The 14309-nt window shown below is 33.7% G+C and overlaps 1 protein-coding gene across 1 annotated transcript; it reads left to right on the forward strand.

Moving 5' to 3' along the window:
* The first annotated feature begins 3300 nt into the window (after window positions 1-3300).
* On the forward strand, window positions 3301-10650 carry IDO1 (indoleamine 2,3-dioxygenase 1). The gene is given in 9 exon segments (XM_036228316.1): window positions 3301-3345; window positions 4130-4248; window positions 5254-5268; window positions 6817-6916; window positions 7454-7571; window positions 8652-8703; window positions 9131-9273; window positions 10288-10597; window positions 10599-10650. Coding segments are annotated over 9 exon segments (954 nt in total).
* Window positions 10651-14309: the final 3659 nt, after the last annotated feature.

The following is a 14309-nucleotide window of genomic DNA, read 5'->3' on the forward strand; positions in this document are numbered from 1 at the left end:
TATCTTTGTAGTTTACTTTTATTTCTTTCCTTGTCTGCTTTTAAGATTTTTTTTTCTTTATCACTGATTTTTTAGCAGCTTATTATGATTTGTCTTGAAAGTTCTTTGCATTGAGACAGTAGAGTATTATATTAGCTTCATGGACTTGTGTATCCAATTCCTATCTTAGGTTTGGGAAGTTCTCAGCTATCATTTCTTTACAAAACCCTCTGTCTTTTTCTCCCTTTTATTCTCTGTGGTATGCCGATTATTCTTATGTTTGCCTTTCCAATTGAATCCAACAGCTCTCATAAGTTTCCTCACTTTTAAAAATTTAAGTTATCTATCTTCTTATGCCTAAATTATTTCCATATTCCATCTGGTCTGCCTTGTTATCTATGCTCATTATTATGTTCTTCATCACATTTATTGAACTCTTCAGTTCCTGAATTTGTTTGGTCTTTTTTTTTTTAAATTTCCATCTCTTTGGTAAAAAACAAAACAAAACTCTGTTTATTAATTTCTTAGTTTATTGACTTGCCTTTCTTAATGTTCCTGTAACTCATTGAATTTCTTCGTACCTGCTATTTTGAATTCTTTATCAGTTAGTTTGCAATATTGCATGCCTTTGATTCTGTTGCTAGAGATTTATCATTGTGTGTATATGACAACATAGCTGCTTGATTTTTCATACTGCTTAATGATATACACTTCTACTTTTGCTTTTGAAGTAATAGACAACTTTCTTAGTTAAGAATTATGCTTACTTTGGTTCTTACGATTTAACAGATCGGCAATTAGAAACAATATTTGTATTCCAGGAGGTGGCACTATAACTCGTTTGTGGTTTCTTTTACCAGCACTGTCTCTCAAGGGGTGCAATCGTAAGTGTGCATCAGAAGCTGGCATCAGAGTGGGAGGAGATTTTGGCTTAGCACTGGGGACTTAGGGAATGCACATGGGCCTGGTCTGTGGGCACACTCAGAAGTCTGTGGGCAGATCTCTTGCTGAAATCCCAAAGTAGACAGCAGGAAGCCTGTTCTTTCAATGCCTGCTGATATTTCTGTCTGCCTCCTACTCTTTCTTGTACCTCTCACTGTCACAGAGGTCCCTCCTCAGAAATATGAGTACTGCTGGAGAGAAATAGGTCCCTTCAGCTGCAACTTGTACAACCAGGCAGCCTTCCACACCCTCTGCCAGGAGAGGTTGTCCTGTGTCTTACAGTATTGCCCTGGGGAGGAGGGCCAATTTGGAAAGTTTATCTACCTCCTCTGCCTCTAAATTCTTCTCTATGTCACTCTGATTGCATGCCAGATTCCTCTGTCAGGCAGGCTAAACTTCTACACATTCTCTATCAGCTGTGAGTATTTGCCCATTCCAAATCTAGGGAAAGATATGGGTTCATGAAGCTCATAGAACTCCAAACAGATTCAATGCAGAGGATTTTATCAAGACATATTAAAATAGAACCTTCAAAAATTAAAGACTAAGAGATAATTTGAAAGTACCTATAGAAAAAAAATCTCATCTTATCAAAGGAAACCCTCATTGACTATCAGTGTTTTCTTAGTAGAAACTTTGCAGGATAAGAGAGAATGAGATGATGTATTCAAAATGCTGGAAGAAGAAAACTTCCTACCAAGAACACCTGGCAAAACTGTCCTTCAGAAATGAAGAAGCAATAGAACTATTCACAGAAAAAAAATTGCGGAGGGAGTTCATTTTTTTGTTGTTCACTTATATATTTATGAATGGAAAAATTTATAATGCAAATTCATTCATTAAAAAACTTAGATACAAATTACAACATTATAGATAACCCTTTTTTTGTTTGTTTTGTTTCACACGGAAACCTCAGAGACTTGATTCATTTCAAGAGACCTAAATATGAGTACTCCAAGTAAATATTACACAAATTGGAAGCATCTTGAATTTTTTAAAATATATGTCAGTACATAAATTTGTATACATACTTTAAACAAAGTTATAGTACATGTAATAACATATTTTTAGTAACATGAAAACATGAAAATATAAAACTCACTGGTAAAAATAAGTACATAGTCAAAATTCAGAATGTTTAACTACTGTAATGGTGGTATGTAATCACTTAACTCTAAGATTAAAAGGCAACTTGTTAATGGATGAACAATATAAAATATGTAAATGGTGACATCAAAAACATAAAATGGGTGATACATTTTTTGTATATAATTGAAGTTATCAGGTTAAAATAGACTGTTATTACAACAAGATGTTTTGTGTAAACCTCATGGTAACCACAAAGCAAAACTGTTTAGTATATATAAAAGATAAAGCAAAAGGAATCAAAGCATACACTACAAAAAAAAAAAAAACATCATGTGATAAAGGAAGATCACAAGAAGAAGAAAGGAACGAAGCAAGAAAACAGTTGCAAATATTCACCAGTGACACCGTCTGGTCCTAGAATTTTGTTTGTCGAGAAGTTTTTGATTACTGATTTTAATCTCCTTACGAGTAAAAGTCTGTTCAGATTTTATATTTATTCACAATTCGATCTTGGTAGGTGGTATATTTCTAGGAATTTATCCATTTTCTCTAGGTTTTCATAGTCATTGATGTCTGATAGTTCATAGTAATCTCTTATAATCCTTTGTGTTTCTGTGGTATCAGTTGTAATGTCTTCTCTTTCATTTTTTATTTTATTCGTTTGAGTCCTCACTCATTTTATGTGTGTGAATCTAGCTAAAATTTTTTTGATTTAGGTAATATGGTCATTTTAACAATGTTGATTTTTTTAATGCAACAACACGGAATATCTTTCCATTTCTTTGTATCTTCTTCGATTTCTTTTAATAGGGTCTTGTAGTTTTCATTATATATGTCTTTCACATGTTTCTTAAAATAATATTTTTATTCTCAATGGAACGAGGTCTGCAAAAGGAATCACAGATACAGGTGTTACTTTAATAGTCAATAATTCCTTTCTTTTTTTGTTTTCTTGGTTAAACCATCATCTCCAAGTGCATTAAGCTAATCTGAACCCACCTGAGTTATAGCTCCCATGATTTTTACAGAACTGTGGAGTGGGCCACATAGTCACACTGAAGTCCTACCACTCACTACCCCTGATGGACCACATATCTCTGTCCTTTGCCTGGTTAGATACATATTTCAAATATAAACTACTGATGATAAATATGGCCTTAATTATTACATGGTACCATCTGATTATAAACTAAATATAGTTAGATTAAGAAGTTGGACAGATAAAGAATAAAAGGTCAACTTTACAATTAATAGAGCAGTTGGAAAACATGGCTTGGGTATGGGGCAACAATGACCCTGCTGAATGTACTTACCCATCAAGATTGCCCCATGGGGGTAGGAGCCTTTGATTATGTGGCCAAACACAGAGCATAATTCTATGAATAAAAGGATTTTAAAAGTATATTGAGGAGAAAAGGGGACTAAACTGTAGTTTCACTTTCAAACTAAACAATTAGATGAGCCTCTGTACATCCTCTGAGGAAGGGTGAATAAAAGAGCTCAGATAAGCCAAGAGTGTCACTCCAATTGATATATTCTGCATGGAAATATAAAGCAAAGGTAAAGGAAATTTCTTCTATCAACACAAGTAAGCCTTCAAGTCCAAGCACCAATGCCATTTTATGGGGAGTTTTCTAAAAAATCATCCAGTAGGGTTTCGATCAGCACCGTGCTCCAAGAGCACCAATCTTTTTACACTTCTAGTACGTCTTAATGACAAATGACTTTCAGCTTCTTTGAGACAATTGATTTTGTCTTTTTACTGCTGCTAAATAATGAATACCTTGCACAGAGGAGTTGTCTAACCAATATTCATAGAATGGATAGATAAATAAATAATGACAAATAACTCACAGCCCATTAGACAATCAAGGATACAGCTTTTGTTCCCCTTCTACCCCCGCCCTCACCCAGTGATTAGATTATGTCCACATCAATACAAATTCAAAATCTAATCATTTAACAATGACTAGACTAAGCTATGAAATGATGAATAGAAAAGAACATTTGCTTGTTTTCAAAGTGCCATTCTATACAACAGCTAATGTTTTGGTACCTAGGAAGCAGAAGAAAGGGTAAGACACTTCAGAGTTTATAATAAACCTTATGTTTTACTTAGGTCCTGCCAAGCAATATTGCTACCCCTTATTGCAAACTCTCTGAGAAGCTGGGACTGCCTCCCATTCTGGTTTATGCAGACTGCGTCTTGGCAAACTGGAGGAAAAAGGATCCCCATGGGTATGTAAACAGTGATTATAACCAAAATAAAAGGAGCGCATGTTATATTTAAATCAAAAGGGAGTTAATCATTAGTTTAATTTTAGGCAGCTTTCTTCTGTTTTGGGGGTGTTTTGAGGGTTTCTTTAGTGTATGTATAACTACAAATGTACATACATGAGAGAGAGGTGTATAATTAACACACAATGAAATGCACAATTCTTAAGTGTTCAATTTTGATGAGTCTGACTATTAAATGCACAAGTAAAACCCTAAGCAAGACACAAAATTTTTCTATAACTCAGAAATTTTTTTTGTGGCTATCTCCATTCAATTCTCACCTCTATCCCTAGACAAATATATTCTGATTTATCATATTAAAAATCAGTTCTTTCTGTTTTTGAATTTCATGTTGATGAAATCATAGAGCATGTACTCTTTGTATTTGGCTTCCTTTGATTAACATATTTCTGAGATTCTACTTTTAATATCCCACTGAGTTTAAAAGTCAACACATCTTCAGCAGTAGAGATGCAATGTATGGTCTTTCGGAGCAGTCTGCTCAGAATGTAGGCCCTTCCTGACCATTTAGTGATGGGATCTGTTACAATAAAGGGATAAGAAAATTGTGGTGCTTCATGGGTCTGGGTGTGTATCTGCAGAATATTCAGACATAAGAATAGCCCAAAATGAAAAGATTTCATCTAGAAAAAATTTTTGTTAGTTACAACCAGTTTTTGACTATTCATGTATGGTCCTTGCATATTTAATGTTTTATTTCACTTATAAAGTTTTAAGTTAAGTGTTTACAATGACTGCTTGAGAAATAAAAAAAAAAATTACTTTTTTATCCAACTGTGTCTTATCTTTAGTAGTAATATTAAATCTAATAACAATAGTTTATAAGTAGTATTAAATTTAATAATAATAGTGGCATTAAATCTAATAACAATAACAAAACCATGTTTAAATTGGTTTTCTTTGTCTCTTTCAATTGGTCCATTGCTTCATTGCTGCTTTCATAAGGCCCATGACTTATGAGTAAGTATTTGATTCTTATTTTAATCTAAGAATTATTTGTTATTCAAAGTGAATATAAGTTTATATTTTTTAAATACATTTATTAAAAGGCCAATTGAACACAGGTAAAAAATAATTCAGGGAACTAAAGAACAAATAATCCTAGCCCTTAAGTATATCTATGACTGTGTTATGACTGTCTGTTTGATATTCTAGTTGTAGATGTGTATGAAAATAATATTTGCATATATATATAAATAAAATTAATATACATAATTACAAAAGGCACATACATTTGTGTATCTATCACTTAATGACCTCAGTGGCCAGAACATAAATCTGTTCTTTTTGACCCAGTCCTTACTATTTTTGATCTATGTAGTAAGCTAAGGCTAAGTAAATATCATAGTTACAAGCCTGCCCTGGTGAAGCTGGACTCATGAGTAGGAAAAAGATGTATATAAAAATTATGCAAATTGCTATTTCACTGAGAGAAGGGGTAAGAAAATACTGGAAGCTCCAATCAAATAAAAGGGATGACAGAGGAATCCCTGTAACAAGTTATTTAGGCAGAGTCCTCTAGAGAGTGTAGGAATGACCTAGAAGAAAGAAAAAATATGACAATATTCATAGTGGAGGATAAAGCAAGAATGAGGGCCTTGAAGTGATGAAAATCTTGGTGTATCACCAGAACCGAAGGAAGGCTAGTATTGCCGATAAATAATGAATGATGAAAGTAGTAGTATGGAAAAGGGATAAAGAAATAAACTTTTAAAAAAGATTATGTAGGACTTGGCTATGGTAAAGGGCTTAAACAGTATTTTAAAATAAATAGAAAGCTATGGATGGTTTTTAAATGAGAGGATGATATCATCAGTCCCATTTTATAGCCGGGAACACTGAGGCAGAAAAAGATGAAGTATCTCGCTCAAGCTAACACAGCAAGTAAGCTGAAGAAATGGTCTGGCTTCAGAAACCATGAATTTAACAACCATTAAACTGATAGATATACAGATACTGAGACCAGTTTGTACCAATGCAAAACTTCAAGAAAAAAGAAAATGGGGTTTAATCAGTTATTGAATTTTCCATTTAATTCCTTTGTGAGGCAGAAAAAACACTGAAATTGAATCAGATTCACAGATAAAAATACACTTATTTAAGGAAAAAAACTACTTTTTAAAATTATACCTCACAGATAGCTTTACAAACATCGAATGCATATACGTATGTTTGTATACCTGCATATGCATGTATACATGTATGCATGTACATGCATGTAAAAAATTAATGCAATCACAGAAATGGTCTTGGAATTTCTAGTTCCAAGTCCAGAATGGAATTTTAAGTCTCAGCTTAATCTTCTATTAATTATATAAAATTTGACCGTGGACTTAACATTATTATTCCTGACTTTGTAACGAAGACAGTAAAACCTGTCATACTTATATCATGAGACCATTTTGAAAATAAAATAGGACAAGTAGAAGTGCTTAAAAACTATAAAGTACTCAATCGAAATACCAATATTTTTGCTGAATTCTTGACTTCCTTAACTTATTTTCTTAGGAACATGGACATTTTGTTTTCGTTTCCTGGTAAGGACTGCAGTAAAGGATTCTTCCTCGTTTCTCTATTGGTGGAAATAGCAGCTGGTTCTGCAATAAAAGTATGTCCATCCACACTGTAAAATGTGCATCTTGATTCACATAAGTAGAGCAATCACTTAGTAAGTGAACTATATTATGTGTAAAATAACTTTATCTGACTAAATATAGCATTTGATTATTTAATTGAAGGTAAAGGTATCATCTGGTATAAACAGATATTTTTGTGAATTGCCTAAAATATAAAGAATAAAAGCCATAAATTTAGAATCAAGTTTGAAATCCCTTCAAGAGAGAAATATTTTCAATCCAATTTGGAACTATGTCACATACTGACATAAATATAATGGTTTTGACTATTAGAAGTAGAAATAAAAATACATAAAACTCTATAAACTTATCTTTAAATGATAAATGAATAAAGACAAATTGAAGCTTAATTAAATATAAAAAAATTTGTCAAGCAATCAGGGTGTACCCAACACTAGAAAAAAGTAGAAATCCAAAATTTAAATTAAGGATTAATATTTAAGAAAATTTTATTCTCTGCTACTGTTTAGTGCTAGGAAATCTTAAGTATTTGTCCTTTTATTTTAAAGGTCATCCCCACAACATACAATGAAGTACAACATCAGGACCAAGCTACTTTGCAAAAAGCACTGCATGATATTGCTTCCTGTCTACACGAAGCCCGTAAAGTGTTTCACCAAATTCATGGCAAGTATTGTATGCCATACAACATTCTAAGCCTCAGTCAAATGTTTCTGATTATCTGAGATATAGAGTTGTTGACAAAATGGAAGCAAAAACAACTCTCGGGTATGTTTTTATTTTATCTCACTAAATCGTTATACTTTCCAAGTAGGTAGGTTTCATCATGTCCATTTTACAGACAAGGGAATCTAAATTTAGAAAGATGAGATAAACGTTCTAAGTTATATAGATAGTAAATAGTAAAGCCAGAATTCCAAGTGAGATCTGTTTAATGCTAAGAACCATCCCTGCTTCCCACTAAAAAACCTTGGAGAAACTTGCCTAATGAGCAAGCTGTTTTAAGCTCTGAAAGACTTAGCTTCTGCTTGATAGAAGCTCTCTGTGAATTCTTCTTTTTCACAAGTTAACTATAAAAAACATAGAAAACCACTGAGCTCAAAAGTAATTGCTAACTTACTATCTACAAAACAATAATAATACTTTAAAAAAGTTATTAACATAAACGGAATTTACAAAGGGAAATTTGCCCTATTAGATGGCCTTAATACATATGTGGCTGTGCCATTGGGATTTGAGTTACTGCTGAATAATTCTTGGCAAGAAGATTGGCTGGCCTTCTAATCAAAGACATTAACAAGCTTTGGTGGAGGAAGAAGAGAGGAACTTAGCGATGTGAGCTATATGGCCTCTGGGATTTTGTTTCTGTTTTTCTTTTTGTTTAGATTTTTTTCTTTCTTTATGGAATAATTTATCTGTTATGTCAGTAAGTATGTGAAGTAGCCTTAAATAAATGTGACAGTTTAATTAGTCTGAGGATGGGTGATAGGTGGGCCCAGGCTCTTGGACACAAGCTGTGTATTAGCCTTATGGTAGACCTCATTCAGGAGACACAAGCGATGAATTGAGCTCACCTGACAGAGAGCAGGTGAGTGAGAGCTTATCTTCAGGGGCTTTTTCTACACTAACTGACCTAATCTCTTTCCTGCAGCCTTTGCTGGAATCTGTTATCAATTGTTTAGAGTATCTTGATTTCCTCTGATATCTCTGATGCTACTTAACTAAACACATCTCATCTTTTTACAGATTATGTGGATCCAAATCTATTTTTCAATGTTCTTCGCATATACTTGTCTGGGTATGTAGTTATATGCTTGAATTTTTCTCTTAAATAATTAACATAAAGAATACATCAAGTTCCCACTGGTGGTCTCCACTATAAATCAGATTTTAAAACCATTTATATCCTAAAGTACATGTTGTAGAAAAAGAATATTCTCTCTGTTATTACTTTGTCAGGCATCTACTGGATTATGCAAAGAAAAGCTAGTCATTTTAAAGAGAGAGGAATGATCTTTACTAATGCAAAGATAAGTTTACTTCATAGAATGCTTAGGCCAAATTTGCTCAGAATCATGTTATTATTATGTGGAGGGGAAAAGAGAATGTGGAAGAAGAATAAAATCTATCTCCTGTTACCTTCCATTTATCCTCTAGCACAAGACTTTATATCTTAAATTTGGCAATTAATTCAAATAATGAGTATTTTTTCCTTCTTGGCCCAGCTGGAAAGGCAACCCCCTGCTGCCAGAGGGTCTACTGTATGAAGGCATCTGGGACACCCCAAAGAAGTTTGCTGGGGGTAGTGCAGCCCAAAGCAGCATCTTTCAGTGCTTTGATGTTCTGCTGGGCATCCAGCAGAGTGCTGGTGAAGGAGAGTAGGAAAAGATAAATAATAATCATCTCTCATGTTAATACAATAGTAATATAGTGTCTAAAACATATTTCTAATCACCATCTTACGTGAGCTTTTCTAATACTTTTCTGAGAATCAGTAAAGTAGAGACTTGATTGACATTGTTCCATTTCACAGAAGCAGCAGCAGAAACTAAAAGAGGATGAATGACTGGTTCCCTGTTAACCAGCTAGAATGCAATGAAGCCAGAACTCAAACTCAGGTTCATCACCCTCTTGATCTTGACATTTAGACCTGAATATAAGGCCTAATTGACTGTCAAGCCAATATCACATGTTCTTAAAATGTACAATCAAATTTAGAAAGTCACCTGCAAATGAGAGGACTGTGTAGATGAAATAGTAGCAGTTGGAGAGGTGGATACTTCAGACAAGAAGACAATTGACCCTGATCTTGTTCAGCCATCCTGCTGCCCTGGCAACCTAGGGGCAATGGCCTGTATCAAAGATTAAGGATGAGCCATACTCGTTATGTTCCTCCTGAGGGTTTAGAGAAATAACTTCTTTCTACTTCTCCCTTTTTCCCTAAACTTTTATTTTTTAGTGCAAGGGAAAATCATTGGGCTGGGTGAAAATACGCTTTTTTTATTCACTTATTTAAAAATAATCCCTTAAACATATTGGACTTGGTGTCATGATCTTTCAAGTACAGGTTATAAATATCCTGTCTATATCATCGGCTTCTTAGAAGGATCAAATGCAGTAGAAAAGTGAGAAAGAAAGCACAAATCTTTATTACAAAGGAATGAGTTTAGCTCATCTGTTATTCAGAATTGAGTATATTTACAATAATTATCATTACTAGGAACAAGACCAGTAGCTTCTAATAAGATGGTTATAACTCATTGCTTCATGCTGCAGTGTTGGCCTGTGATATTCTACCCACTCTGATCTCACTCTGCCCTTCTCCCCTAGATTGGGGAATACTTCAGTCTTCCTACTAACTCATCTTTCTTTTTTTGGTCAGCATCAGCTGCTGAATTCCTCCAAGAAATGAGAACATACATGCCACCAGCTCACCAGAACTTTCTTCGTTCATTAGAGTCAGGCCCCGCAGTTCGTGAGTTTGTCTGTTCGAAAGGTGATGCTAGCCTACAGGCAACTTATAATGAATGTGTGAAAGCCATGGTCTGCCTGAGAAGCTACCATTTGCAAATAGTAACTAAGTACATCATAATTCCTGCACGCCAGCAGTCTAAACAGCAGTCTAAGAAAAACCAAATGTCTAAAGAGTCAACCAAACTGGAAAATAAAGGAACTGGAGGCGCTGGAATCATGACTTCTACAGGCTGTAAGAGGCACAACTGTGAAGGTCTTGGTGGAAGATTAATGTAACCCAAGTAAGGGTACATTTTGTCAGGACAGAGATGTCTCTATATATTAATACCACTCATTATGTGAGGTCCACAAATTAATATGTAACAAGTTTTTAATAGTATATTATTAAAAATTTTTAAATAATTTTTCTAATATCTATGCATTTCTTATATGAAAACAATAAAAACAAATTACATTAGAAGTATTATAATCTAATACTATAATTAGAACATAATATTGAAATTTAATAAAAATTGATATGATATAATGTCTAAAGTTGTTTTATTTATAACTACAATTAAATATTGCTCCAGATGGAACTTACTCCACACTGCTACCCTTCAAGCAGAACTAATAGATTCTTGTACTTTCCCTATAGTAGTATCACACTTTTTCATAATTACCTATTTATTTGTCTATATTCTCATTATATGATAAACTTCATGATACCAGGGACACTATTGTTTACCAGACCCCTGGATCCCCAGTTCTTAACAGATACTTAACAAATATTTGTTGCATGAATATTTAAAAGTTAAGTAAATTTATGAATAAATTAATCTGGGTTAACAAGAACTCACATTTGAGATATAATTTCTCCTAGGAGGTCAAAATTATCAGGCACTCACACTCTGGTATGAATTTATTTAATAATGGAATCTAAAAAAGTCAGGGCTGGAAAGAAACTTAAAAATCACATGAACTAAACTCATTTTAAAGATGACAGAGTTGAGGCTCAGAAGAATGAAGGAACTTAGGTCACACAATTAGTTAAAATAAGAGAACTTAAGTCTTTTGACAACTCTAATTTTTTCACTTGACTTAGAGTACATGGTTAGCCAGAAATTGCTATTATAGATGAGAGGAGAGAAAAGGCACAATGCTTACATAGGTTTAACAGGTGTTTTCAATTTATGAAAAGTCCCTCTGAGGAGATGGGTTTAGTACACCCAAGTAAATTTGAGGAAGAAAATGTAGTCACATACTTCTAAAGTCAAACATCTAAAAATTATTTTAACTTTGTTTCTCAAACACACCCCAAAACCAAGGAAATCAAGTGGAATCTTCCCGCTCACAGCAAAAATGTCACTTGATTCCCTAGAAAATACACCAAATGTCAATGGTAGTAGTTTTTCGGTGATGGGATACATTTTCTTCTTTATTCTCCAATCAGTGTTTCTGCAATGACCATATGTAAGTTTATAATTTAAAAAATATGGATGCATATATACATACGTACCAAATACATGCATGTGCGTGCACATGAGTGTAAGTTTTAAGGGATGACTAGGAAAAAACACCAGGTGCTAGAGTCTGATGCAGTTCAGAAAGCACTAAACTGAAGGTCAGGAGACCAAGATGTGGGCTCCAGTTCGTATATCTATCAGCTTTGTGACTTAGGCAAACACTTTGTGTTTCTGTCAAACAAGCATAATCCTTGTTCTGCCTCATTCACAAGGTAACTGTGAGGACTGCAATATAGTGCTAAAGTGTTAGGAAACTATAAAGTACTACTACTATATAAGTAAGAAATTGCTAAGGATCATTTATTGGCTCCAAGTCAAGATTTTTTCTGTCCTCTCTGCTACACTGGTCACTCTGGCTCCACAGCTACACATCACAGGGCTACATACACATCAGGAGTTTCTTCACCAGAGCTGAGTTTACCTAATTAGTATTGAATCACCTTGAGATGCAGAGCATCTTTGCTCCCCTCAGCAGTGTCCTGAACCATATCTTCTTATTTAGAACATCACATCTATCTGATATGGGGGATAGGTAGGTAGAAAAAGAGAGGAACAAGGGCAACGTCATGACATAGTAGATGATAGAGAGACTGAAACCTAGCTTCGAGTTCTCCAGAAAGAGTTTGGACACTTGTTCCTCACAGCCTATCTTCGTCTATCTGTCCAAATAATAGAAACCAAGATTTCTAATTTTCCTCTAACTCATCTCCAGACTGGGAGAGGTACAAGAAAATACTAGATATGTTTCTAAAGAAGTACTGCTATTTCTTCATCCTCTGCCAGGTGGTCTCTGCTTGTCATAGTGAGTGCTCCTCTCGGGGGAGAAGAGTTGCCAGATAATGAAGGTAATCTCTTACCATAAGAGAATGTTTTAGTTAGATACAATGAATTCTTAATATTATGGATCCTATTGAATAGAATTAATAATAATTAATTCCATCTGTGCCCTAGTAAAATCAGAAGTTTGTAGTAGTATATTCCTCCACATGTTGTTTTCCAAAATGAGGAAAATTTAGTTTCTTTCTTCTATAATTAAATTTTGTACAATAAATGATTGAAATTCCTTATGTGTAATTTATATCCTAATATAATAAATAAACTATTATGCGGTACAGAGAAAATATCATTTAATTTATATAGCTCTGAACTCCTCATACCCTCATCTAAGAGCTAGTGAAGAGAGCGATGCAGTTATTGCTGGTCACCCATGAGCTAAAGATATTGACTCATTTCCATAGTATTGTTTCACTTGACAATAAATAATTAAAATGTTAGAAGTTATGACAGGCTGAAAATTTGGCAAGTAAACATGCACATGATGGTTTCTAAGCTTCTTGCCAACTCAAACACAATGGCCAATACAATGTAAGGCTCCCTCTTCATCACTTCTAGCAATAGAGCAAACTCTTATTAAGAGCTTACTCTATTGATTACTGCTCCAGTTGGTCTTTATACATTAACTTATTTAATCTTCAAAGCAACTCTGTGAAATAGGTGCTATTATTCTCCTCATTTTACAGATGAGGAAACTGAGATACGAAGAAGTCAAGAAATTTGTTCAAAAAAACAAAGAAGAGGCAAAACCAGGGAATAAACTCAGGTAATCTGGTTCCAAAGATTGAGGTCGTAATTCACTATAGGAAAAAAATTATCCAGCTTCTGTGGGAATGCTTCTAGGGAAAAAGAACTCATTAACACAAGAACAGCTTGACTTACTTTCACATGGATACTCTTCCAGTCATTTGAAATTTAAAAAGTAATAAAATGCATTTACTACTCCTAATCAGCTTATAGTCTAACAGACAAAACACTATGTTGTATTTCCATTGGTTTATTACCTTTCAAATTGTTAGACTAAGAAGAAAAATAATGTTACTAGACTAATTTGGGGGATCATTTTATAAACTGTATTTACATCTAACCACTATGGTATACAACTGAAACTAATATAAAATAATATCGAATGTCAATAATATTGAATGTCAATGAAAATAATATTGAATGAAATTGAGAAAAAAAATTTTTAAAAAATAAAGTGTTACAGAGGCAAGAAAAGGAGATTTATTCTACTTCGAAGGATTGAGGAAAGTTGCTTACAGGGGGTAACATTAGATGCTTGCATTTAAAGTTTAATTAATTGTTATAGTTTAATTTCAAAAATTTCTCCTGGATTTTCAGCATTAAATAAACAAGCAAACATAATAGTTTGCTTGTCACCTTGCCCTTATACAACTAAAGACATAAACATAAACAATATAAATTCTTCAAAGGAATGTCAGAATTATCTAATATAAGGAATCTTCTCATAAGGCAATTTTTAAATTTATAAATGAATGACAGTTAATAATTTTTCTATGTACCTCTTACTCTTCTAAATGTTTCACATATATAAATCTACTTAATCACTTCAACGAGCCTATGAGAT

The sequence above is a fragment of the Rousettus aegyptiacus genome, unplaced genomic scaffold (assembly GCF_014176215.1).
Source record: "Rousettus aegyptiacus isolate mRouAeg1 unplaced genomic scaffold, mRouAeg1.p scaffold_m13_p_11, whole genome shotgun sequence".
Taxonomy (NCBI): Eukaryota; Metazoa; Chordata; class Mammalia; order Chiroptera; family Pteropodidae; genus Rousettus; species Rousettus aegyptiacus.